The sequence below is a fragment of the Chiloscyllium plagiosum genome, unplaced genomic scaffold, assembly GCF_037043375.1.
Source record: "Chiloscyllium plagiosum isolate Xiang-an unplaced genomic scaffold, Cpla_swu_hap1 HiC_scaffold_23, whole genome shotgun sequence".
Classification (NCBI taxonomy): domain Eukaryota; kingdom Metazoa; phylum Chordata; class Chondrichthyes; order Orectolobiformes; family Hemiscylliidae; genus Chiloscyllium; species Chiloscyllium plagiosum.
This window is the reverse complement of record NW_028270161.1, coordinates 603825-631267: the sequence shown is the minus strand read 5'-3', so window position 1 is coordinate 631267 and position 27443 is coordinate 603825. Positions and strand designations below refer to the sequence as shown.

The following is a 27443-nucleotide window of genomic DNA, read 5'->3' as shown; positions in this document are numbered from 1 at the left end:
CTACAGTGGTACAGGGTAGTGACCCTTTGTCTACTGCCACTAAATCAATGCTCTGAGTAAGAGTTACAGACTCAAAATGTTACCTCTGCTTTCTTCCTACAGATGCTGCCAAGCCTGCTGAGTTTCGCCAGCTATTTCTGATTTTGTTTTGGTTCATTAAGTCAAGTTACCTTATCCGTATGAGTTTTTACTTTCTTTATCAGTTTCCCATATGGGATCTTGTCAAAGTCCTTGCTGAAATTTTTTAAAATTATATCAACTGCCTTACCATCATCAAAACACTTGGTCACTTCACTGGAAACTTCCACCAGATTTTTGAGACATGACCTCCCTCTGACAATGTCATGCTGACTGTCCTCAGTCAAACCTTCCTGAAGAAGGGCTTATGCCCAAAACGTCGATTCTCCTGTTCCCTGGATGCTGCCTGACCTGTTGCGCTTTTCCAGCAACACATTTTCAGCTCTGATCTCCAGCATCTGCAGCCCTCACTTTCTCTCAGTCAAACCTTGCCTCTCTAAATGGACATTAATTTTATCCTTCATTATTTTCTCTGATAATGATTTAAAAATTTGCGTCAGTGCCTCTGTAATTTTCTTGCTCGCCTCCCATAGCATCCAGACCTGAGCTTTGTCCACTTTTAAAACTGCCCAAACCATCAATACCTCCTCACTTCTTATATAAATCTAGTCAAGAACTTCAAATTCCATCTTCTCGAAATCTGTACCAGCATCATCCTCCTCCTGAGTAAAGACAGATTTGAAGTGCTGATTTAACACTTTACCAATATCCTGCTGCTTCATGTATAGATTGCCCCTTGGTCCACAGTAGACTTTCCCCTCTTTCCTTTGATAAACTTGTGGAATAAATTGAGATCGTCTTTAATCTTCACAGCTCACATCTTTTCATGCGCTCTCTTTGCTCTCCTAATTGTGTTCATGAGCACCACTGACACACAACTCCCACCAATGTTTGCTTCCCCTCGCTGTTTCTTAGTTTCACTCAAACCATGTCCACATCTTTATACTAAGGTTTTCTGTTACTCATGTACTGATATCATGCCTTGCTTTCAGGAAAGGCAATGGCTTGGTGGTGTTATTGATGGACTTATAATCCAGCAAGTCTGGGTTCAAATCCCACCACAGAAAATTATGGAAAATGTATTCATTAAGAAATCTAGAATTAAAAGCTAAATGACGACAATGATTTCAAAAACCCATCTAATACATTTAATATCCTTTAGAGAAGGAAATCTGCCATTCTTATCTACGCTGGCTTACGTGTGGCTTCAGACTCTCAACAAGGCTCTTCACTGCGCTCTGAAATGGCTCTGAAAAGCCTCTCAGTTGTATTCAAGGGCACCTAGGGATGGGTCAGCTAACAATGTACCATGAGTGAATTTAAAAAAGGAGCGCTATCCCATCTCTTTACATTTTACCTACCCCGCTCCAGATGTAGAATTTCCTTGAATATTCAGTTTCTAATCTTGATTACTGTAGAGCTATGCCTGTGTGATAATTAAATCAACTCCATCTTCTTCCATTTGTGCACATTAATCATCAATCTTATTCAGATAGAGTGTCATTAATTTAACTTTTGATCCTATTTTACGATTGCCATTTGCTTCATCTGTCTTTTATTTTTGCTTGCTGCTCTTCTACTCGTTACTAGTTTTCCTTCACTTGGATCAGAGTTTCCTGCCAATCTAATTTCAATCCTCCCCCACAGCACTGGCACACCTCCCTGTGTAAACATCATTCCCAATTCTCCCTCATTGCAACCCAGAATTCTGACAAAAATAACATATATTTTCAAAATTCCCTGTTCCAAACAATATTTGACACACACTTTCACTTTAAAAGTGTAACTTGAAAGGGGTCTTTCATTTAAAATTGTTCTTTTTCACACACAATTGTATCTTGGGAATGAGAAATAAAAAAACGGGGAGACAGTGGCCTAGTCACTACTAGACTATTAATCCAGATATCCCAGTAATGTTCTGGAGTCCCCAGTTCAAATCCTACCGTGGCACATGGTGGAATTGTGATTCAGTTAAAATTCTGGAATTAAGATGGCCATGAAACTCTTGTCAATTATCAGAAAAACCCATCTAGTTCACTAATGTTCTTTAGGGAAGGAAACAACATCCCTTTCTGGACTGGCCTACATGTGACCCCAGACCAAAGCAATGTGGTTCACTCTCACCTGCCCTCTGGGCAATTAATGATGAGCAATAAATGCTGACCTAGCCAGTGATGTCCACACACCATGAATGAATAAAAAGAAATTAAGATCATTGGGATATTTCAGAGGTTTCTATTATAGACCATGAATAGTCTGAAGTCTTCTTTGAACAGCAATTGTTAATGTAAAAATAAAGTTGACTTTATTGCTGTGGTCAGTGTGAGTCTTAGTACAAACAATTTATGATGCTTGCTTATTTAAATCATTGGTTAACTATTAGTAGATCGGCTTCAATCCAGTTATACAAAAACAGGAACAGGTATAGGCCACTTGGCTCCTTGAGCCTCCTCTGCCATTTACCAAGTTCATGGCTAATCTAAATAATTTACATTTCTTCCTACTCCCAATAACTTTTCAAAATGCAATGTTTGTATTGCCCACAATGAGTGTTTCCCTTTATTCACAGCATGTTATTTCCTCCAGTTAATTGATTAAATATAATTTCCCTTTCACAAAACCATGTTGACTCGCCTGATTACCTTGAACTTTTTGAAGTGCCCTAATATGATGTTTTTAGTAATAGCTGTGAACATTCTCCCAATTACAGATGTGAAGTTAACTGGCCTGTAGTTTCCTGATTTCTGTCTCCATCCCTTCTTGAATAAAGTTGTATGTCACTGTCACTGTTTTACAATCTAATACAACCTTACCTGATGCTAGAAAAGTTTGGAAAATTAAAACTGACTCATCCATTATCCCACAAGCCATTTCTTTTAAGATCCAAGACTGAAGTACATCGGAATCAAGACTTGGCAGCACACACCTCCAATAATTCGCTCAGGGCTTCTTCCCTGGTGACAGTCATTTTGTTGAGTTTCTCCCTCCCTTCCATCTCCTGATTACAGCTGATTCACTGCAACTTTGTCAAATTGTGTTTCATTCATTCGCTTTTTCTGTACATTATTTGCAGGTCAGAGAATGGCTTTGTTTAAATTGTCAGATGCAAAGAGCCCTTGGCATAGATATGACATCCGTACCCAGTTCCAAGCCACAACCTCTCCAGCCCAAGCAGCAGGGTGTGACTTCCTCTGCTCCACAAGCAGCCAAACAGGCTCCAGCACAGCAACCAGCTCCCAAACCTGAACAGGCCAAGTCATTATCACACTCTGGATCCAGAAAGCAGCCTGTCCTGACCAAGCAGCAATCAATGGTTGCTTCGCCTCCACTAAAGGCCAAGCAACCGTCACATGGGCCTCGGGACCCACAGCCAAAGCAGCAGGCATCCCAGAAACCCCAACCAGCGAAACCATCTCAGCAGCTGTTGGGTCAAAAGAAACAGCAAGACCTGAACAAACCCCCTCAGCAACTCAATTCCACTGCACAAGGAGCAGAAAGGAAGCAACCCTCTCAGAGTCCCCAAGTTCAGCAAAAAGACGCCAAGCCAGTGAGCCAAGACCAGCAGCTCGCTAAAAAGCAGGAGGACTCTGACATTAGCACACAACAACAACTGCAGAAAAAGGACAATTCAGTGCCAGGGACAGAACTTGACACTGGGGTAAAGGATCAAAAGCAGGATGTGTCTCAACAGAAACAATCAGTGCAGGTTCAGAAGCCAGTCGATAAAACACAGCCCCCGAGCATTAGCACTGCTGGCCCTGAAGTGTCCAAACAGCCTGTTCCGAAAGGGGAATCCAAGGCTGCTCCTTCAAAGGAAGAACAAGCAAAGCTGGCTCAGAAACCACCAGCTGCTAAAGTTGTGCCATCACAGATTCCGGCAACTCCAAAAGCTCAGAAACCCCCAGAACAGTCACGGCGTTTCAGTCTCAACTTGGGAGGTTCTGCACAACCGCCACCATTTCAGCCGTCAACTCCTCCAGAGACTGTCACTGGAAAACTCTTTGGGTTTGGGGCATCCCTCTTCAGCCAAGCATCAACTTTGATATCTGCAGCACCTCAGCAACAGGACCAACATGGTCACACTGCAAAGCAACCCCCTCAGACAGCCTGTAAGGACAGCAGTGTTCCCCAGCCATCCCCCAAACGGGACATTGGTAAAAAAGAAACTAAATCTTCAGCAGCAGTGGATACTTTTGAACAGAAAGCTGTTGGGGCAGCCCAGACAAACACAACAGACCATGCAATCATAAAGAAAGCAGCAGGGGTGAAAGAAAGTAAACCTGGAGCAGAAATGGTTAAACCAACAACCAAACCCTTGGAGACCGGAAAAACTGCTCCACCTAAGAGCACTTGCCCTCTTTGTAAAACTGATTTGAATATTGGTTCTGAGGCTCCTCCCAACTTCAATACCTGTACTGAATGCAAGGCAGTTGTGTGCAATCTCTGTGGATTTAATCCAATGCCACATTTGACAGAGGTAGGAAATTAACACATACAATATTTTACTTCTAAAAATAAATATTATCGTTGGCACTTGAATTCATATTTTGGACATTTCATACTTATTGCTGTGATAATCTTTTTCATAGTGAGACTGTTTCACATTTATATCCAATGTTTATATCATTTCCTTAGGTGCAGTTTTGGCAGGTTGTCGTACTGTAGAAACTGAAATATGTCTCTTTAGACTAGTCACTTTTACCGTAACAGCATGTTATTGCTGATTGGATTAGTAAGTGCCATCTAGTATAGAATTTCACCCCATTACAGTAATACCATTGTGATATCACAAAATGTTAATTTAATAATAACCATTCCATAATGAGGGAAGCTGTCAAGCAGATTATTGAAATTATATTATCAGAAGATGTATTTCTGATAATATTCTACCCACTATCGATCATAGATTAATCAAAAAACTGAAATTATGCAGACTATATAATGTTTATGTTTTCAGCATTAACGCACTTTGGAATAATGATTGTTTCTGAGATGGTTTTATGATAATAATGTGCTTAAAATGTTTCTGATAAAACTTCTGCAAGTACTGTTTGAGGTACTGTGTTCTTAAACTCCTTGAGGATGAGTAATTTAAAACTCTATGGTCTGTTTAAAATCTCCAAATGCATTCGAATTTTGCGTGCTTTGTATCCTGGAAGCATCTTCTGGTGCAACCGTGCTGACAGATGAATGTCTGTTTTATAAAATCTGCAAAAGGTAAAGGTTCTGTGTGTTAAAATCTTTGAGCATCATCATTTATGACAATCAATAAGAAACATGTCTTTTCTGGGGTGAGGTCAAAGAATGCTAATTTATGACAAATGTGACTTGCTGTCATGTTTCGACTTCTGGATCTGTTTCAATCTTGTATTAATGGTTTGCAATACCCTTTGTTTTCATTGGGATACACCTTCTCAGAGACAGCATATTGAATTCCCTGTCGGTTCCTGAGAATTTTACTTAGTACCCCAAGTCTTCATGACTTAGTATTGTAACCCAAGAGATTGCTTCATTTTAGAGTGGAATAAGTACCTAAAGCCGCAAGGAAACAAAACGCTGTGCAAGGCACCCAAAGTCAGTTTCGGTAAAATTGCTTTTCAGGGTTTTCTGGGCACATTGAAACTTCAAGGAGCTGTTGGGATATTAGAAGGACTACAAAGCCCCACATGATAATGTATGGATCTTAACAATAGAGAGAGAGTGATGAAGAAAACTGAATGGAGGTTAATTGGTTCTTCACAGGGTAGAAACTGCAAGTGAAATGAGTTACTCAGTTCATGCACTTCCTAAGTGATGTCTATAAACTAGGAATTATGCTCAGCGAATGTGTAGTATGTTGTCAATTAGTGAGTTTATGTGGATCAGAAGGAGCTTCTGCAAGGAAATAATCTTGTCCTACAGCAGAAAAGGATTCTCTGTGTTGAGAAAACGATGACATTTATTGCAGGTGTTTGCTGCACTGCATGTCTGTCACAGTTTACAAATAACAAAACAACTTCCGCCATTATTCCTGTGCCTGTAATCTCACTGCCAAAGCCTCTAACCCTCTCGTAGCCTCTCAAAGCCCTCCTCAATGCTCTTGCACCATCTTTATCACTCCTTATGCCCTTTCATTCTTTCATGGGATGTAGACATTGCTGGCTCAGTCAGCATTTAATGTCCATCCCTAATTGCTCCTTGAACTCAGTGAGTTGCTTGGCCATTTCAGACTCGGGTTAAGAGTCACTCACATTGCAGTGGGTCTGGAGTCACATGGAGGTCAGACTAGTTAAAGATTGTAGATTTTCTTCTCTAAAGGACATTAGTGAACTAGATGGGTTTTTATATCAATTGACAATAATTACATGGTCACCATTATATCATCTTTTTGTTCCAGAATTTATTAATTGCAGTTTCACCATCTGCTGGGGTGGGATTCAAGCCCATGTCTAGGACTCAGGGGATGACCTCTCCCATTTCCTGCAGCATTCACTTTGTTTGGTTTCTGATGAAGTTGTTCATAGAGGGAAGATCAAGGACAATGTCTTTTGCGATTATTCAAAACTATCGGCAGAACCCTCCAGATTCAATGAAATGTAGATTGACTAAAGCTTCACAAGATATCACCAATTTCTGACTTAACCAAATATAATCTGATAACCTAACAGCTGAAGTATTCCCTTTTCCTTCCCCAAATCCCATAACTTTCTTAAACAGATGCTTCTGTAGTATTTACAGCTTCCCTTGCAGTGGTCTCACTGCGGTGGTTTGCACAGTCTGGGAGAGATTATTTCCTCAGGGACATTCCTTCTTTTGGGATTTTCTTGTGCATTTTCTTGGCTTCCCACTGGCACCAGTTGTGGGAATGCGGTGTTGGTCACTGATTCTCTGATTCAACACAATCTTTGATGGGCTCTAGAATGATCATCTCTTTCCTGTATGATCCTGGTTTCTGTACTCCATTGATCAAACACCTCCATTTTTTTTTCGGCAGATTTTGCTCCATGTTGATTATCCATTTGAAGTCCAGATTAATTTCTGCAGGTGGATTTTTGTTTGAAGGAATTCAGCAAATGTGTACTTGGCCATTGATGCGCATTTAAATATTGAGAGCAACACATAATTTAAAACCAGTTTACAAAATAGGAGAACAGTAACAGGATAAGAATATAGCATTGATGAGATTGGAAATATATATACTTGTCTAATCATGTTCTCCATCAGAGATCCCACAGGAGTTCAAATGCATTTGATTTTTGCTACCACTAAGAAACTTGTTACAGCAATGATTTCAATTATCCATTGGCATCAGTTCTCAGGCAATGGTATTGATTCTGCAGACAGTCTCTAGAATTCATTTCCACTTTGAACTGCAGAGTGGAACATGTTCAATATGGTTTAGAAATCTGCATTGAACTGGAAGAATGAAAAATACCATCTACGCTTCCAATAATAAATAAATAGCTTGTGAATGAATACCTAACCTTGACGATTTCATTAATGTTTGACTGATTGACATTACTTCAGTGATTCACTTTTGGGAGGTTTAAATCGAAAAGTAGCAACTAGCAGATTAAATCAGTATTTGCTAAGGAATTGTACATTTGACATTTCAAGTGGATAAAATCCTACTCTTTCTGAGTTTGCTTCTTCTTGATGTGGGAGGAATAAGCTGTCACTTCCCATTCATTGTTTGAATCATTAATCAGGTTCTACTTCTGTCAGGCCAGTAAATATTCCAGTGTTGCACTTATTGTGTCCCTATACCACTGGCTGCTTAAAGCTCCAGAACACGTCCTACACTCTATCCATGTCACACAGTGCTTGTGCACACACTCACATAGCTCCCTCACAGTCTGGTCACTCTCATAATGGAGCAACTCAGGAACTCAAATCTTGTGGCATTGCTTAGCGTACTTGCTGAATGGACTTCTCTCCTCTGCATGACTGTGAACTCTTTGCGAAATGTGCTGTTGGTCCAGAAACACCCACCTTTTCTGAGAATCTTGAAACTCTGTATCGTGACCCAGCTCAGCGGCTTTGTTCTCAATTCTCTAATTGCCCATTATTGTCTCTGTCTTTGTCACCTCCTTGTCTTCACTCCGGCACTACACTCCAACCTGGGCAGCTGTTCTCAGCCACCTCAATGACCTAGTCCGTCTGCTTTAAATGGGGTGGTGCATGAATGATGTGAAGGTGCATACTCCATGGACAATACCCCACCAGCAGCCACTCTCAGAACCTTCACAGTGGCACTGCTGGCCCTGGGTGAATCCAAAGATGTAAAAAGGAACCATCCCAAAACCTGCTTTTGATGCATTGGCAACATGTCAACTGAGGAGAAGTATTAACTAACTCACCATGTGGAACCTAAGACATCCTTTCAATGAGGGTCTGTGGCAAAATCTGTTAGTGTGCCTTAATGTAATACCACCCGCACTATTCCACAGGTCCTCCATGCAGGAACAAATAGTGAGCTGGGTCACTGTCGTACCTGAATAAGTCTACTCACGCCTGTACTGTATGTACCCTGTTCTGCAAGGTCAAGAGAGATGCTGTCCTCTCTTTCACGTCTAGAGGAACAATGCCAGGAGATGTTATGGTCTTCAGTGTTGCCTCTTCTAAAGCATAATTTCGGATGAAGGGCTTTTTCCTGAAACGTCGATTTTCCTGCTCCTCGGATGCTGCCTAACTTGCTGTGCTTTTCCAGCACCACTCTAATCTTGCCTCTTCTACAGTATGGTAATGTTTGTACGTCTCTTTGCTCAAGGCTCAGTAATGCTCCTGGGTACAAATGTCCCAAGTATTTTCTCTTTAAACTGGTTCTGCTCAGAAAAGATTCCACCTCTTTCCCTCATCCAAGGTCTCTAACTGGACACCAATGTCAATTAGCGAGTTTTGAGAAGATTTGAGGTTCTGGATGGAAATGACACCACCATAGGAACAAATGCCACCACAGGAAATGACATCACCAACCCAAGGAAACCCAAACATATAAATAGAAAGCAGGCTACACCGCCAGTGCTTCATCTGGAGGCTCACTGAAAATGTTACCTAGTATGGTGACAAAACGTCTGAAAATGAACCTTCCAGCTCAGCGAGCAAACCTCGATCCAAAACCAATCTCAATCTCTGGCCAATTAGTGATCTTTCTCATTAAAATTGTTTTGCAGTTCCAATTTTAAGATGGTGTGTGGTCATAGTCTGAAAGATTTCCCATGATTGGGGTCCAACGCATATCCTTTTATCTTCAAGAGAAGCTTTGGCTTTGGGCCTCAATGACAAAGGCAGCATTGATCACCTGTCCCTCAACATCCTCAGACTCATTTGCAAGTTTGATGTCGGGTTCGTTAAAGAATTTATACAGTTGTATAAAACTGTGAAAGCTTCTAACAGATGTGATTCTGTCTAAACCTGTATTCACATAGTAATATCAATTCTGTTATTTATTTCCTCCAAATCATTCTTGAGAAACTATGAATTGCAAATTACTTAAAGACCTTAAATGGGATCCATGAATCATTAAGAACTGTGTAAGTTTCTTATATATCAATGGAGCTTCAGAGACTTATCAGATTGGGGTAAGACGATTTACCTCTGGTACCTGACTTTGAATCCTCTTCTCTAATTGGTAATTTGTCATATAATTAGTGTCAATATAAAGGAAGAAATAAAAAGTCTGTCTCAAATAACTGTAGAATAATGAGTTCCTTCAATATTCAAACCATTTAATTGAGGAAATGGATTTACCTTGTACCTATGACGTGAGAAGAGTTTTATCTGTATTCAGAAAACAGAATAATTTGACACACATCATTTTATCCGATTCACTTCTATTAGTGAAATTGAACATAGAACATTGTAGACAGTACAGGCCCTTCAGCCAACAATGTTGCACCAACCTGTGAACCAATCTGAAGCCTATCTATCCTACATGACCATTTTCATCCATATGTTTATCCAATGACCACTTAAACTTGGTGAGTCTAACTGTTGTAAGCAGTGCGTTCCACTACCACCCACTACTCTGAGTAAAAAACCACCTCTAACATCTGACGTATATCCATCACCCCTCAGTTTCAAGCTATGTCCTCTCATGCTAGCCTTCACCATCCAACGGAAAAGGCTCTCACTGTCCACACTATCTGACCCTCTGATTATCTTATATGTCTCAATTAAGTCACCTCTCAACCTTCTTCTCTCTAAGGAAAACAGCCTCAAGTCTCTCAGCCTTTCCTCAAAAGACATTCCAGGCAATATCCTAGTAAATCTCCTCTGAACCTTTTCCAAAGCTTCCACATTCTTCCTATAATGCGGTGACCAGAACTGTATGCAATGCTCCAAGTGTGGCCACACCAGGGTTTTGTACAGCTACAACATGACTTTGTGGCTCCAAAACTCAAACCCTCTACCAATAAAAGCTAACACACCATATGCCTTCTTAAAAACCTTGTCAACCCAGGTGGCAACTTTCAGGGATCTATGTACATAGATCTCTTTGCTCATCTACACTACCAAGAATCTTATCATTAGCCCAGTATTGTTTATTCCTGTTACTCCTTCTAAAGTGAATCACCTCACACTTTTCGCATTAAACTGCATTTGCCACCTCTCAGTCCAGCTCTGCAGCTTATCTGTGTCCCTCTGTAACCTGCAACATCTTTTAGCACTATCCACAACTCCATTGACCTTAGTGTCATCCACAAATTTACTAACCCATCATTCTCCGCTCTCATCTAGGACATATATAAAAATGACAAATAGCAGTGGCCCCAAAACAGATCCTTGCAGCATACCACCTGTAATAATCCTTGTGGTACACCACTAGGAACTGAAATGTACTGTTTTAACACTGCACAGTAATGTTGAGGACATGCTGAGTGTAAATTGGTATCAGTACTGCAAATTAATGCTTCTGATTGGCTGACCTGCAGATACTTGAGTTGGCTTTCCATTTGAGGTCTGGAATCTGGAAAATAGGAAGTTCCTGGCTCTCAAAACTACACAATGCCATCATTATGGTCATTGCAACCTCCACCGCTGAAGGCCGGGGAAACACATCATACAGACTGGGAATGTGGGAGGGCTCATCATGTGGACGGTCCTCTGGCATTCACTTTTCGCAACACCCAATGCCGAGATAGTAGCTACTAATCTGAGGGTGGTGATGGGTGAGGGAAGTGGTCTTGTCAGTTTATTTCTATTGTATAGAATCCTGCAGCTGCTGTGCCACACACCTGAAGGAGCAACACCCATTACACCCCTCCTCTCCCCAGGGGCCAGACTGCAAACAATTGACCCCCAATCCCAGGGACAAGCAGTGAGCATTCCTCAACCCCTCCACACTCCAGGGCAGCCAATAGTTGCAATTGTGATGATGCAGATGTGGGGTCCATCCTCAGCTGAATTTTCTGTTCCTCATTTCATTCTGACCTGACACCATCACATAGTCTGCTGCTGATTAACAGTCCCAGGACAGGAAGTCATGTATCAGCTGGAACTGTATAAATTGCTGGTTAGGCACTGTTAGAGTATTGTGTGCAGTTGTGTGCAGTGATAACACTGAGATGATGCAGAGGAGATTTGCCTGGGCTGGAACACACTGTAAGTAAGGGTGGTAAAGGCAGAAACCTTCAGAGCATTTAAGAAGCACACTTGTGATGCCAAAACCTATCAGGCTATGGGCCAAGTACTGAAAAATGGGACTAGAATAAGTTAGATTGTTGCTTTAGACTAGCACAAACTCAATGGGCTGAAGGGCCTTGTTTTGTGCTGTCGACCTTTATGTCTCTGTTATGGAGCCAGCTATTACAAGGGGGCATAGCTTTAAATTAAGGGGGGGTAGGTATAGGACAGATGTTAGGGGTAGGTTCTTTACTCAGCGAGTCGTGAGTTCATGGAATGCCCTGCCAGTAGCAGTGGTGGACCCTCCCTCATTATGGGCATTTAAGCGGGCATTGGATAGGCATATGGAAGATAGTGGGCTAGTGTAGGTTAGGTGGGCTTGGATCGGCGCAACATCGAGGGCCGAAGGGCCTGTACTGCGCTGTATTCTTCTATGTTCTATGTTCTATGTTATTAGTTTGAGTCACACTAAGCAGTGCCTTAATGGGCTCACTGATTGACCATAATCAGCCCATTGTTTGCTGGTATCCAGATGAACCAGATCCAATCCACTCTCATTCAGAAATGACTCAGGGTTGGGATGGAGATGGTTATGTGTCTGTGTTCAATCCTAAATTTAACCCTGAAACAATTGAAAATCCAGCTCAATGTGTTTTAAGTAAATTGATCATTCTGGTAATCTGACGTGTATGTTGAGATCAGTTGGTTTGAAATGAATTTTCTATCTTAGTAGTAATTGTGTTCTCTTTTCTGCTCCCTCAGTTAATGTTGTACTGACTGTTAGAGTCAGTGAGTGGCAGAGTGAATGTTTTCCTTTGGGATATGACCTAAAATCCAATGACAACTGGTGGGATTGCCTGTTCCTTCGTGGTTGCTATTTTCATTGGAGTAGCCTCAGGGATTTCAGGAAAATTCCCAGGAGTTACTACAGTAGAAGTGAAATTACCCACAATTCAGCATTGATTAGATAACTATATCTGGGGTAGAAGGGGGCATGAGAAATGGAAAAGTCTGGAAACTGTGAGACTAGTTCCAAGACCAAGCCTCAGGTTGGTTTCTGTGCAGACCCATAATTGACGATAGATTCTGTATATATCACCATGTGTTAATGTAAATATTGATGTTAGAAATGAGTGACTTTCTGCTGCATGACCATTTCTCAAAATCATGAAATGAAAGAAACATTTGTGAATTTTTTATTATTGAATTATTATTTTTGCCTGAGTGTTTTTTTCTTCTGAAACTTGACAATGTGAGGTGACTGAGTGACAGATTAAGCTTGGTTTCTCAGTCACACTGAGTGTGGCACCACTAAGCTGAGAAAATGTTTCTATCTCCGACTAAAGCCTTCCTCCCAACTCCCAAGAGGAAAGGAGCCCTTCATGTTGATCATCTCAGATTTGATCTACTCACTTATCATTTCCCTAGCTAAAGTATATGGACAAATACCTAGTGGAAATTAATATGACTAAATCTGGGATGGTGGTTGGTGAACTAGAATTACCAGTGGAAGATCTGGAAAAGTATTGATGCCTAAATCCACCCTGATACCCTTCCTCTCCCCATTTACACTGTGCATGGAAATGACCTCATTGAGCAAGCTGCTTATCCCCTTGACTTGGTTTAATGTCTCCTCATGCAACGTTTTGATTGTGTTCCTCTGGGGATTCTTTGGTACATTTTACTATCATAAGGACGCTATTTAAATGCAAGTTGATATTGTAGCTATTTTCATTCATACAAATCAGGTTCATCTGCTTTCAATGAGGCTCTGGCAGTAGCCATTCACCAGAAACTGAGGTTTTTAGGGGAGGTTTTGTGGCTCCAGCAGGAAGAAAGCAATACCAACTGCCAGTGAGCAAAAAAACTGCAGCTTGTTCCAGTTTGTACTTGATCCACTGGAAATTATGATCCATTTAATCTGGAGTGTGTGCTCCTTGCCTCTAGCGACTCGGACAATTTAGTGTCTGAAGGAGCACGTTGGCAGGAATCAACAGACAGAGATCCTGGCACTCCCTACCAAAGGGAATTGTGGATCTACCAACAGAATGTGGACTGCAGAGGTTCGAGAAGGCAGTTCAGCATCACCTTCCCCAGGGAAATAACCCAGCTAACAATGCCCACAGTGATTTTAAAAAATGAATCTGAAGCACTTAAGTAAGCAAGCAGAGGCAAACTGTTCAATATAACTCTTTGCTAAAATGTGTGAACCCTTGATTTGATATTTCTTGACATGAATGTGTAGACATGGGGCTTGTTTAATTAGGAAACCTGGTCAGCATGGAGGAGTTGGACTGAAGGATCTGTTTCCATGCTGTATGACTCTATAACTGTAACTTAATGACTTGGAGACAAGATGAAGTCTTCGTCACTGGCTGGCCTTTCCAGTTCTGTTAAATATTTACAGATCATTCAGGTTGAGTGGTAGATTAATCAGGAATTTCTTTGGGTTCTGAGCAATGTGGGCGATAGCATAATCGGACAACTGGTCTTGCAAGGTCCGTTTTGACACAGATTATCTTGTTCCATATTTTCTACAGTCTGGTGAGATTCTCACTGGGTAGTGGCGAGATACCGGTCGACAGGGATTAATGTTTGTTCAAATCTTTATTAATGCCACAATCAACTCATTAACATTCAGCCACTCATTTTACTACATTTACCAAACAGCAAAGACATTAGGAAAACTTGACAAGGAAGTCAGAGCAGGTACTGGGGTAATTCAATTCTCTGTTTGCTCCAGAAGGACTTGATGTTGGACACCAGGCACCAACATCTCAGGGCACACTTCCAGAGCACTGGACATACACCCTATATACATGGACAATATATACCAGCCTCTAAATACCATCATGGCACATCTGATTCATTTACAGGACACTCTGCCCTTGAGTGCTGCCCCTCCGGTTTCCCCGGTAAATCACTCTTGTAACGCTGCTGTAAGGTCACTGTGTGCTCAGGGACTATCTCAGACTGGATCTCCAGGCTCCTCCCTCACTCTGAGCCTACCCCAATGCTCACAGCTTCCCTGCCTGGCCTTGCCTTTTTGCCCCCTCAGCCAGTGATACTAGGGTCTGTTACTGCTTTTGCGGTGTTGTTCAGTGCAAACACAAAAGCATGTCATTTTCCATGCTTGTCAGCAGTTCTCAGGCAAGTCAAGGAATATTGCTTTCACTCAAAGGGCCCCAGCTCAGTATGTCAAGGGCAGCACCTGACACCAGTTCAGATGCTTGGATATGGTCAGTCGGTCAGCCAGCCACTTGGGGCTGTCAGACTTTCAACCGTCTCCTTGTAAGAGCTGAAGTACAGAATAGCAGGCAGCCCACCTACCAGCCATGACGCTTCCTGCCCAAACAGGGCTGTTTCCACCCTGGAATGAGGCAGAGGCAGGTCCTAATGGAAATGAAAGTGGGTGGTACAGCTGTTGGTGCAGTGGAGGAGCAAACCTCCATCCAGAACATCAACCTGAGCTACAAAGCTTCTCAAAACTCATAAATGTAGGGTTAGTGTTGTGGGAGACTGGTGAGGGAAGGTGTTGCAGGCAACACTGAGTGGTAGAGCATAAGCCTTGATTAGGAGGTGGATACAGGATCTGGGAGGGAGTGTGAGAGGTGTCAGAGGGGAGATGCTGTCCCTTACTCAGGTGAAGTTCCTCCTGTAGGCTTGGGCATTCTCCTAGGCAGCAGAGACTGCACTGACCCAGGACTGCACTGACCCAGGGTGGGCAGGCTCTGGTGTCATGGCTTCCCCAGCTGGTCCTGGGGGCAAAGAATATCCCCTGACGGCAGCACACCATCCATCAGGACCTCCAGGTCTCTGTCTGCAAAGTGGGGCACCAATTTCACTCTGTCTGCCATGTCTATGGAAGATGTCAGAAAAAGTGCAGGGCAGCTGTTTACCAATGGTGTTTGTCCTTACATTTAACATTCTGTGGGTTAATGGTGACACATGTTGGACTGCAGCATTATTTCTGCCTCAAATATTGGAAAATCTATGTGACTGATTCCATGGAATCAGTGACTGCGATGGATTGGAGAAGCTAGAGCTGTTTCTTTAAAGAGAAGAAAAGATTGAGGAGAAACTTAATAAAGGCATTCAAAGTCATGAAGTATCTGCTGAATCTAGATTTTTAAAAAAACTATTCTGATTTTCAAAATGGTGAAAAACCAGAGTACAGCGATTCAGCAAGAGTTCACCAGCCCCTTCTTCAGGGCAGCTTGGGACAGGCAATAAATACTGGCCCAGTCAGCAACTAACACATCCCATGAAGGAATAAAAAGAAACCAAAACAATATGAGGAAATATATATTTTTATGTAGCGAGTTATTCAAGTCTGGAACATTCTACCCAAAATTTTATGGGAGACTGATACAATCATGACGTTTAAAAGGGAATGAATTAGCAGATGGAGCATAACAAGGGCAGTTTTACAGGGTCAGCCTGGGTCTGACTGAGTTGTTTTGCAAAGAACTGACATGGTCCAAACAGAACAAAACACCTTCATCTTTAATGCTGTGAAGATTTTAAACTATTTCAACCTGACACAAGTGAAGAATTTTAGCTGGTAGCGTATTGCAGGCAAGGTGTTCATTCTTTGGACTGTAACACTCAATCTGCTCCTTGAGGTGTGTCTTTGTTGTTGGGATCAGTTTAGGCAGAGTCTGTTGACAGCAATATTCTAGCAATGTGTTCTATCTATTTGATTTCTCTTCATGGAATGGCCCTATTTCACAGGGAAATTGGGCCATTAATCCAAATGCATTCCACAAGACACAATTTTAAAAATAATCTTTCGTGAGATGTTGGTGTCAGCATTTATTGCCCATCCCTCGCTGTCCTTGAACTGATTAGCTTGCTAGGCCATTCCAAAGGGCAGTTAAGAGTTGACTACATTGCTGTAGGTCTGAAGTCACATGTGGGTTTGACCAGGTAAGAATGGCAGATTTCCTTCCCTGAAGACATTAGTGAACCACAACAATTGACTGTGTTTTCATTGTCCCCATTACATTTGTTTGTAACTGCAGTAATTTTGAATTTAGATTTCACCATCTGTCCTGTTGGGATTCAAGCCCATATCCTCAGAACATTAGATGTTGCCATTTTGGATTACTAGTCCAGTGATATCACCTCTAATGCATTGCTTTGCCATGGTAGTAGCCCCAGATTATAAAACAAAGTCTGGTTTCAATCACATTAATGATTAATCCACAGCAATCTGGTATTTACAATCCCACTGCTCTGGTCACATTGGATTTTACAGGAAAAATTGAAAGATTAAGAGGATATTTTGACTTCAGGATTTCTCATTTATGATGCTATTTGTCTCCTTTGGCCGAGTGAAAAGTTAAACATTCATTTGGATGCTGTTGGCTGTCTAGGGATCTCACCCCGATGGTGTCTTTGCTGCTTCTCTGTTACACTGAGCTAGTAGGAAGGAAATCAGCAGCCTTTGCAAACAAGCAACTGTTCAAACAGAGTGTTGTTTGTGATTTGTCTGTTTATAATCTATCCTGATCCTTTGGTAAGGACACGGAATCACTTGTTTGAGCACTGATCTATGATTGAAAAGGTTTTGCTGAAAAGTTAATTTATTCGAGTTGATGGATAGTTGGAGTCTCTTTCCCAAGGTGGAAATAACAAACACAAAGGAGCTTAGGTTTAAGGTAAGAGGGGAAATGTTTAAAGACGATATACAAAGCAAGTTTTGTACACAGTGGGTGGTAGATGCTTGGAATGTGCTGCCAGGGGAGGTGATAGAAGCAGAGATCATAGCAACACTTAAGAGGCGGTTCGTCAGACAAGCATGGAATAGAGGGACATGGACCATGGTCAGACAAATCTGATTATTGTTAGTGCAGACATTGTGTGCTGAATGGCCAGTTCCTGTGCTGTGCTCTTCTATGTTCTATGTTATCATGCTCAGTGACACACAGGAGATCGGAAGTAATCTGTACTTGAGAGAGTTTTATATTTTTTTTAAAAAAGCTTCTTATTTATGAGTTCCCAAAGAAAATACTAATGTCAGTGTGTGTGTTGAATGCAATTTATTATTTAATATTAAAAATTAAATGTAAATATTCAGATGATCAAAGTCTGTTTTATTAAAAGCTCAACCTTTTCACAGGTGCTACCATCCTGATGAATATTTCCAGCATTTTTGATTTTTATTTTGCATTAATATCTGTTTTCTTGTGGAAGTTATAAGGGGAGAATTTTTTTTAAATGATTTTATGCAGTCTTTCTGCTGAAGGGGAGTATTTGAATGTATAGAATGGAGGTGTTAATGCCTGGATGACTATCAGTGATAAGCCCTATTCGTGGCCAGTAACTACATACAGAAGGGTCTCTGTGGGCAGCAGGTGGGAAGGCAGCAGGAGACCCTTCCGTCTGATTCAATTCCACCCCTGCCATGAAACTCACCACAGGGGAGGGCATTAAATTCTGTCCAAAGTTGGCAAATCTCCCATCAGACATGACATTTATCAAATTTTCATATTTTACAGTTGCATTCCTAGCTAGGTATTACACCACAGTTTATCTCTTTTCAGGAAAATGTCTTCAAAGCTAGGAGCTTCTACTTTATTCATTGAAAGTAAATTGCAAACATGGAATGCAGGCAGATATGTCTGACAAACGTGTTCTTGCTTTTCAGTAAATTGTTTGATTTAACTTGTTTTAGATTTAGGTTCATAGCATTATCTTGAATGATTCTGTAGCTAACCTGCTTCCTTATATAGCACAGTAATTCTTTGCTGTAATCAACGTACAGGCCTTGCAGAGAAAGGTCTGAAGTTGCTGACTTCAGCATGTTCTAAAAGAATTCTGCGAGGAACTGACATGGAAAAGATATGATGTCATGTTTGCCTCCTCTGAGAGCTTCGCAAACACTTGCTGCTTCTGCTGTATCAGGCAGTGAAGACAAAGGAATTTAACTGGCCAATCACAGCATATGTATAAGACAGAAAACTGCTGTAAAATCACTCCACTAAAATAAAAGTGTGATTATTGAGCTTCCGATCATTGTCAAAGAAAAGATTTTCAAGATTACAAAATCTGATTTTGAGTTATGTTATGGAAAAAGGTGCTGGCTATTGAAGATCAATCACCATGATAATGTAAATATTTTGAGAGATGCTTGATATAATTCATTGGATCCTTTGCATTGCTTCTTGCATCTGTCAATATATTTTTTATTTTGAAGTTACAGTAGTTTTCTGTGTAGAGTCCTGTTTATTGGCAAAGATGGTGACATATAATCGATCAAAATGCCCTGATGGTGTCCCATGGTAAAATGGCCAATATGGAGTTGTCTTCTCCAGCTTGATAAGATAATGAGCATTTGAAAAGTCTCTTCCAACATTCACTACTATTATTCAAGTACTTGGTTTCTGAGTATTAGAGAAACTAATGGTGCTAAAAGCAGATGAGTCCCCTGGCCCTGATGATTTGCGTCCTAGGATCCTAAAAGAGGGAGCTACTGAGATCGTGGGTGCTTTGGCTGTAATTTAAAAAAAAACCTTGGATTGTGGCGAAGTAAAAGGATTGGAAAACTGCCAAGGAGACACCCCTGTTCAAAAAGAGAGGGAAGAAAAAATGGGTTATTTTAGGCCAATTAGGTAATCTATTGTAAGAAAACTACTGGAATCAATTATTAAGGAAGTAATAGAACTTATGGAAAATCATAATCTAATCCATTAGAGTTTCATCCAGAGTGGCTTCATGAAAGGGAAATCGTGTCTGACTAGTTTATTAGAGTTTTTCAAGGAAGTCTTAACCAGAGTGGATAGAGGGGAATAGGTAGACATGTTACATTTGGGCTTCCAGAAGGTATTTGATAAGGTACCTCACAAAAGGTTAAGTCATAAGGTAAGAGGCCGTGTTAGAACATAGAACATAGAACAGTACAGCACAGAACAGGCCCTTGGCCCACGATGTTGTGCCGAATATTTGTCCTAGCTTAAGCACCTATCCATGTACCTATCCAATTGCCGCTTAAAGGTCACCAATGATTCTGACTCTGTCACTCCCACAGGCAGCGCATTCCATGCCCCCACCACTCTCTGGGTAAAGAACCTACCCCTGACATCCCCCCTATACCTTCCACCCCTCACCTTAAATTTATGTCTGCTTGTAACACTCTGTTGTACCCGGGGAAAAAGTCTCTGACTGTCTACTCTATCTATTCCCCTGATCATCTTATAAATCTCTATCAAGTCACCCCTCATCCTTCTCTGTTCCAATGAGAAAAGGCCTAGCACTCTCAACCTATCCTCATACGACCTATTCTCCATTGTAGGCAACATCCTGATAAATCTCCTCTGCACCCTCTCCAAAGCTTCCACATCTTTCCTAAAATGAGGCGACCAGAACTGCACATAGTACTCCAAATGTGGCCTCACCAAGGTCCTATACAGCTGCAACATCACCTCACGACTCTTGAATTCAATCCATCTGCTAATGAACGCTAATACACCATAGGCCTTCTTACAAGCTCTATCCACCTGAGTGGCAACTTTCAAAGATCTATGAACATAGACCCCAAGATCCCTCTGCTTCTCCACCTTACGAAAAACCCTATCGTTAACCCTGTATTCCGCATTCTTATTTGTCTTTTCAAAATGGACAACCTCACACTTGACAGGGTTGAACTCTATCTGCCACTCCTCAGCCCAGCTCTGCATCATATCTAAGTCCCTTTGCAGCCGACAACAGCCCTCCTCACTATCCACTACTCCACCAATCTTGGTATCATCTGCAAATTTACTGACCCACCCTTCGACTCCCTATTCCAAGTCATTAATAAAAATTACAAACAGCAGAGGACCCAGAACTGATCCCTGCGGAACTCCACTTGTAACTGGGCTCCAGGCTGAATATTTACCATCTACCACCACACTTTGACTTCAACCGGTTAGCCAGTTCTCTATCCAACTGGCCAAATTTCCCACTATCCCGTGCCTCCTGACTTTCCGCATAAGCCGACCATGGGGAACCTTATCAAATGCCTTACTAAAATCCATGTACACTACATCCACTGGATTAGTGGTGCTGGAAGAGCACAGCAATTCAGGCAGCATCCGACGAGCAGCAAAATCGACGTTTCGGCCAAAAGCCCTTCATCAGGAATAAAGGCAGAGAGCCTGAAGCGTGGAGAGATAAGATAGAGGAGGGTAGGGGTGGGGAGAAAGTAGCATAGAGTACAATAGGTGAGTGGGGGAGGAGATGAACGTGATAGGTCAGGGAGGAGAGGGTGGAGTGGATAGGTGGAAAAGGAGCTAGGCAGGTCGGACAAGTCCGGACAAGTCAAGGGGACAGTGCGGAGCTGGAAGTTTGAAACTAGGATGAGGTGGGGGAAGGGGAAATGAGGAAGCTGTTGAAGTCCACATTGATGCCCTGGGGTTGAATTGTTCCGAGGCGGAAGATGAGGCGTCCTTCCTCCAGGCATATGGTGGTGAGGGAGCGGCGGTGAAGGAGGCCCAGGACCTCCATGTCCTCGGCAGAGTGGGAGGGGGAGTTGAAATGTTGGGCCACGGGGTGGTTTGGTTGATTGGTGCGGGTATCTCGGAGATGTTCCCTATAGCGCTCTGCTAGGAGGCGCACAGTCTCCCCAATGTAGAGGAGACCACATCGGGAGCAACGGATACAATAAATGATATTAGTGGATGTGCAGGTAAAACTTTGATGGATGTGGAAGGCTCCTTTAGGGCCTTGGATAGAGGTGAGGGAGGAGGTGTGGGCACAGGTTTTACAGTTCCTGCGGTGGCAGGGGAAAGTGCCAGGATGGGAGGGGGGTCGTAGGGGGGCTTGGACCTGACCAAGTACATCCACTGCTCTACCCTCATCCACATGCTTGGTCACCTCTTCAAAGAATTCAATAAGACTTGTAAGGCAAGAACTACCCCTCACAAATCCGTGCTGGCTGTCCCTAATCAAGCAGAGTCTTTCCAGATACTCATAAATCCTATCCCTCAGTACCCTTTCCATTACTTTACCTACCACCGAAGTAAGACTAACTGGCCTGTAATTCCCGGGGTTTTCCCTATTCCCTTTTTTGAACAGGGGCACAACATTCGCCACTCTCCAGTCCCCTGGCACCACCACCATTGACAGTGAAGACGAAAAGATCATTGCCAACAGTTCTGCAATTTCCTCTCTTACTTCTCACATAATCCTAGGATATATCCCGTCAGGCCCGGGGGACTTGTCTATTCTCAAGTTTTTCAAAATGCCCAACACATCTTCCTTCCTAACAAGTATCTCCTCTAGCTTACCAGTCCGTTTCATACTCTCCTCTTCAACAATACGGTCCCTCTCATTTGTAAATACTGAAGAAAAGTACTCATTCAAGACCTTTCCTATCTCTTCCGACTCAATACACAGTCTCCCACTACTGTCCTTAATCGGACCTACCCTCGTTCTCGTCATTCTCATGTTTCTCACATATGCATAAAAGGCCTTGGGGTTATCCTTGATCCTACCCACCAAAGATTTTTCATGCCCTCTCTTAGCTCTCCCATTCCCTTTCTTCAGCTCCCTCCTGGCTATCCTGTATCCCTCCAATGCTCTGTCTGAACCTTGTTTCCTCAACCTTATGTAAGCCTCCTTCTTCCTCCTTACAAGACATTCAACCTCCCTCGTCAACCAAGGTTCCCTCACATGACCATCTCTTTCCTGCCTGACAGGTACATACATATCAAGGACACATCGTATCTGTTCCTTGAAAAAGTTCCACATTTCAACGACATCCTTCTCTGACAGCCTATGCTCCCAACTTATGCTCCTCAGATCCTGTCTTGCAGCATCGTATTTACCCTTCCCCCAATTGTAAAACCTACCCTGTTGCACGCACCTATCTCTTCTCCATAACCAAGGTGAAAATCACAGAATTGCGGTCACCATCACCAAAATGCTCACCCATTAACAAGCCCATCACTTGTCCCAGTTCGTTACCAAGTACCAAATCCAATATGGCCTCCCCTCTGGTCGGACAATCTACATACTGAGTTAGAAAAGCTTCCTGGACACTCTGCACAAACACCGCCCCATCCAATCTACTTGATCTAAAGAGCTTCCAATCAATATTTGGGAAGTTGAAATCGCCCATGACTACTACCCTGTGGCTTCTGCACCTTTCCAAAATCTGTTTCCCAATCTATTTCTCCACATCTCTGCTGCTATTGGGGGGCCTATAGTAAACACCCAACAAGGTGACTGCACCTTTCCTATTTCTGACTTCAGCCCTACTACCTCCAAAGGCAGATCCCCGTCAAACTGCCTTTCTGCAGCCTTTATACCATTTCTAATTAGCAACGCCATCCCCCCCTCCTTTTTTACCACCCTCCCTAATCTTACTGAAACATCTGTAACCAGGAATCTCCAACAACCGATCCTGTCCCTCTTCTATCCACGTTTCCGTGATGGCCACAACATCGTAGTCCCAAGTACCAATCCACGCCTTGAGTTCACCCACCTTATTTCTGATACTCCTTGCGTTGAAGTATACAGACTTGAGCCCATCTCTGTGTCCGCAAGTATTCCCTGTCGGTGCTACCTTCTCCACAGCCTCCCTACATTCTTGGATATCCTGAAAAAAAGCTAACCTACTTGCTGGACTATAAGCCCGGATCTCATCCCCCTGCCAAATTAGTTTAAACCCCCCCCCAAAGAGTGCTCGCAAACCTACCTCCCAGGATATTGGTGCCCTTCTGGTTCAGGTGCAACCCGTCCTGCTTGTACAGGTCCCACCTTCCCCAGAATGCAGTCCAATTGTCCAAATACCTGAAGCCCTCCCTCCTACACCATCCTTGCAGCAACGTGTTCAACTGCACTCTCTCCTTATTCCTTGCCTCACTGTCACGTGGCACCGGCAACAACCCAGAGATGACGACTTTGTCCGTCCTAGCTTTTAGCTTCCAGCCTAACTCCCTGAGCTCCTGAATGACCTCCCCACCCCTCTTCCTACCTATGTCGTTGGTGCTAATGTGCACCATGACTTCTGGCTGCACACCCTCCCCCTTAAGGATTCGAAGGCACGGTCCGAGACGTCTCGGACCCTAGCACCCGGGAGGCAACAAACCATCCGAGAGTCTCGCCCATGTCCACAGAACCGCCTGTCCGTCCCTCTAACTATAGAGTCTCCTATAACTAGCGCTCTCCTCCTCTCCCCCTTTCCCTTCTGAGCCTCAGAGCCGGACCTCGTGCCAGAGACCCGGTCACTGCAGCTTACCCCTGCTAGGCCGTCCCCCTCAACAGTATCCAAAGCGGTATACTTATTGTTGAGGGGAACGACCACAGGGGATCCCTGCACTGCCTGATTCCTCCCCTTCCCACCTCTCACTGTTACCCAGCTACCTCTGTTCTCTGGCGTAACTATGTCCCTGTAGCTTCTATCTATCACCCTCTCAGCCTCTTTAATAATCCTCAGTTCATCCAACTCCAGCTCCAGTTCCCTAACGCGGTCTGTGAGGAGCTGGAGCTGGCTGCACTTCCTACAGGTGAAGTCGGCAGGAGCATCGGTGGTCACCCCTACCTCAAACATCCTGCAGGAGGAACATTCCACTGCCTGCGCTGCCATAACTCTACACTTAGTCTCCAAAACAAGAACACTAAGTAGCTTACCTGTTCAGCCGACTGAGTCCTTTTTATTAGGTTCGAGGAGGAGGGAGGGTGGGAGACATTACACGTGTAGTGTCTCGGGTTCCTTCTCCACTCAAACTTCTTACCTTCCCAGAAACCTCTGTTGACGACTTCCGGGTTCCCGCTCCTAGTTGAAAAAAACACACAGACTGCGAAAAGAAAAACTGGTCTCCGCTTACCTTCTGGCTCCCCTCTCTGTGCGCCCGCTGTAGCACTGAGATCGAAACCTCGGAGGTACGCACTTTTAAATCACGGTGCCACGTGACAGTGAGGCAAGGAATAGGGAGAGAGTGCAGTTGAACACGTGGCTGCAAGGATGGTGTAGGAGGGAGGGCTTCAGGTATTTAAATCAGGTTGTGGGAGGTCATACATTGGTATGGATAGAGAATTGGCTAATGGGCAGGAAATAGCGAATGGGGATAAGGGGCTGTTTACAAGTTGGTGCTTTGTAACCAATGGGCTTCCGCAGGGATCAGTGGAGGGACAGCAACTGCTTACAATATGTTTTATGACTTGGAGGAAGGAAGTGAATGTGCTGTCACTAGATTTAGAGGCAACATCAAAATAGGTGGAAAGGGAGGTTGTAAGAGGAATGCAAACAGCTTGCAAGAAATATATTAGTGGACAGACAGGAGGCTGGGAGAACACAGCGAGCCAGGCAGCATCAGGAGGTGGAGAAGTCAATGTTTCAGGTGTAACATTCTTCAGGAGTGAGGCCCAATTCTACTTTGGATTCCTGCAGTTTTTTTTCTCTACAAGAAATATATTGACCGGTTAGGTAAATGGGCAAAAAAGTTTAAATGGAGAAAAGCTGCATCACAAAGAGACATAATGGGATTTGTGCACAAACACAGAAAGCTAGCACAGAAACAGTAATTACTGGAGAAACTCAGCAGGTCTGGTAACATCTTTGGAGAGAACAAAGATTCACCTGACTCAATGCTAATTCTGATTTCTTGATCTCCTTATTTAAGAAAAGATATTATTTCACTGCAGGGAATTCAGACAAGGTTCACTAGGATTATTTGGAGGGATTGTGTGATGAGCAAAGGTCAAACAGATTGGGACTGTTCTCACTGGAATTCAGATGAAAGACAAGTGATTTCATCGAAATGTAAAGGATTCTAAAGGGGCTTGCAAGGGTCAATGCTGAGAGGATGTTTCCTTTCATGGGAGAGTCTAGAACCAGACGGTACAGTCTCAGAATAAAGGGCACCAATTTAAAACTGAATGAGGAAGAATTTCTTCTCTCAGAATGTCCTGAGTCTTTGGAACTCCTTATAACGGTCCTTGTGCATATTTAAAGCTGAGATAGATTCTTGATTAGTCAGGAAACAAGGTTTAGGTGGAAAGGGCAGATAAGTGGATGTCACGAATGTCAGATTAGCCATGATCCTATTGAATGGCACAGCAGGCTTGAGGGGCAGAATGGCCTATACCTATTCCTATTTCTCCCAGTCTTATGGTGTAAAATATTTTCAGACAATACAAGATATTACATTTTCTCTATGCTTTGTAGATTCAGAAAATACCACTTTACATTGTACACATTGATTAAATAAGAAACTTTACAAAATTCTTAAAATTTTAAGATGTGGAGGAGTCAGTGCTGGACCGGGGAGGACAAAGTTAAAAATCACACAACACCAGGTCATAGTCCAACAGATTTATTGGGCAGTATAAGCTTTCGGAACGCATGTACTCCCAAATAAACCTGTTGGACTATAACCTTGTGTTGTGTGATTTTTAACTTTGTCCAGACGTTAATTCATTGAGTGAGATCATCGAATCATACAATCATACAACATGTAAACAGAGTCTTTGGTCCAAACAGTCCATGCCAAGTGTAATCCCAAACTAAACTAGTCCCACCTGCTTGCTCCTGGCCCATATCTCTCCAAATCTTTCCTATTCATGTCCTGATCCAAATGTCTTTAAAATGTTATAATTGTATCCACATCCACCACTTATAGAGTCATAGAGGATGTACAGCATGGAAACAGACCCTTCAGTCCAACCCTTCCATGCCGACCAGATATCCCAACCTAATCTAGTCCCACCTGCCAGCACCCGGCCCATATCCCTCCAAACCTTTCCTATTCATAAACTCATCCAAATGCCTCTTAACTGTTGCAATTGTAACAGCCTCCACCAGTTCCTCTGGCAGCTCATTCCCGGGAAATTCATTCCACACACAAACTATCCTCTGTGTAAAACAAAATTTGCATCTCATATTTTTTTTTAAAGTTCTCTCTCTTGCCTTAAAGATGTACCCCCAGTCTTGAAATCTCCCATCCTAGGGACAGACAGCTACCATTAGCCCCATGATTTTATAAACTTCTATGAATTTATAAACTGTTCCTCAACCTCCTATACTCCAGTGGAAAATAGTCCCAACCTATCCAGCCCTTCTTTATAACTCAAACCTTCCATACCTGGCAACATCCTGGGAAATCTCTTCTGAACAGTCTCCAGCTGAATAATATCCTTCCTATAACTGGGTGACTAGAACTGCACACAGTGCTCCAGAAGAGGCCTCACTAATGTCCTGTATAACCTCAACATCACTTCCCGATTCCAGTACTAAGGTGTACAACATAGTTGGGGGATTGATTTGTATAGTTGGTTAGACAGCTGGTTTGTAACTCAGTGAGACACTAACAGAGTTGGTTTAGTTCCTATTCCAGTTGGGATTATCATGAAGGACAGTTCTTCTCAACCTTCTCAACCTACTAAGGACATGAAAGGTCCTTAGTTGGTAGGATTAGGGAAAACCCTAAGGCTTTCTATAGGTATGTCAGGAATAAAAGAATGACTAGGGTAGGAATAGGTCCAGTCAAGGATAGTAGTGGGAAGTTGCGTGTGGAGGCTGAAGAGATTGGGGAGACACTGAATGAATACTTTTCGTCAGTATTCAATCAGGAACAGGACATTGTTGTCAATGTGAGTACTGAGTCACAATTAATTAGAATGGATGGCTTTGAGGTATGTAGAGAAGAGGTGTTGGAAATTCTGGAAAGGGTGAAAATAGATAAGTCCCCTGGGCCTGATGGCATTTATCCTAGGATTCTCTGGGAAGCAAGGGAGGAGATTGCAGAGCCATTGGCCTTGATTTTTATGTCCTC

The 27443-nt window shown here is 42.8% G+C and overlaps 1 protein-coding gene across 15 annotated transcripts in view; it reads left to right on the top strand.

Moving 5' to 3' along the window:
• The window catches only part of LOC122561485 (protein piccolo), a 650955-nt gene that overhangs the window by 27710 nt on the left and 595802 nt on the right, over nucleotides 1-27443 (top strand). For all 15 annotated transcript variants that reach the window (XR_015761043.1, XM_087999305.1, XM_087999304.1 and 12 more), the window contains exon 3: nucleotides 3152-4555. Coding sequence is in view for 14 of the 15 variants with exons in the window: in XM_087999305.1 (XP_087855431.1) it covers nucleotides 3152-4555 (1404 nt within the window). In the remaining variant the exon portion in view is untranslated. The remainder of the gene's footprint in view (nucleotides 1-3151; nucleotides 4556-27443) is intronic.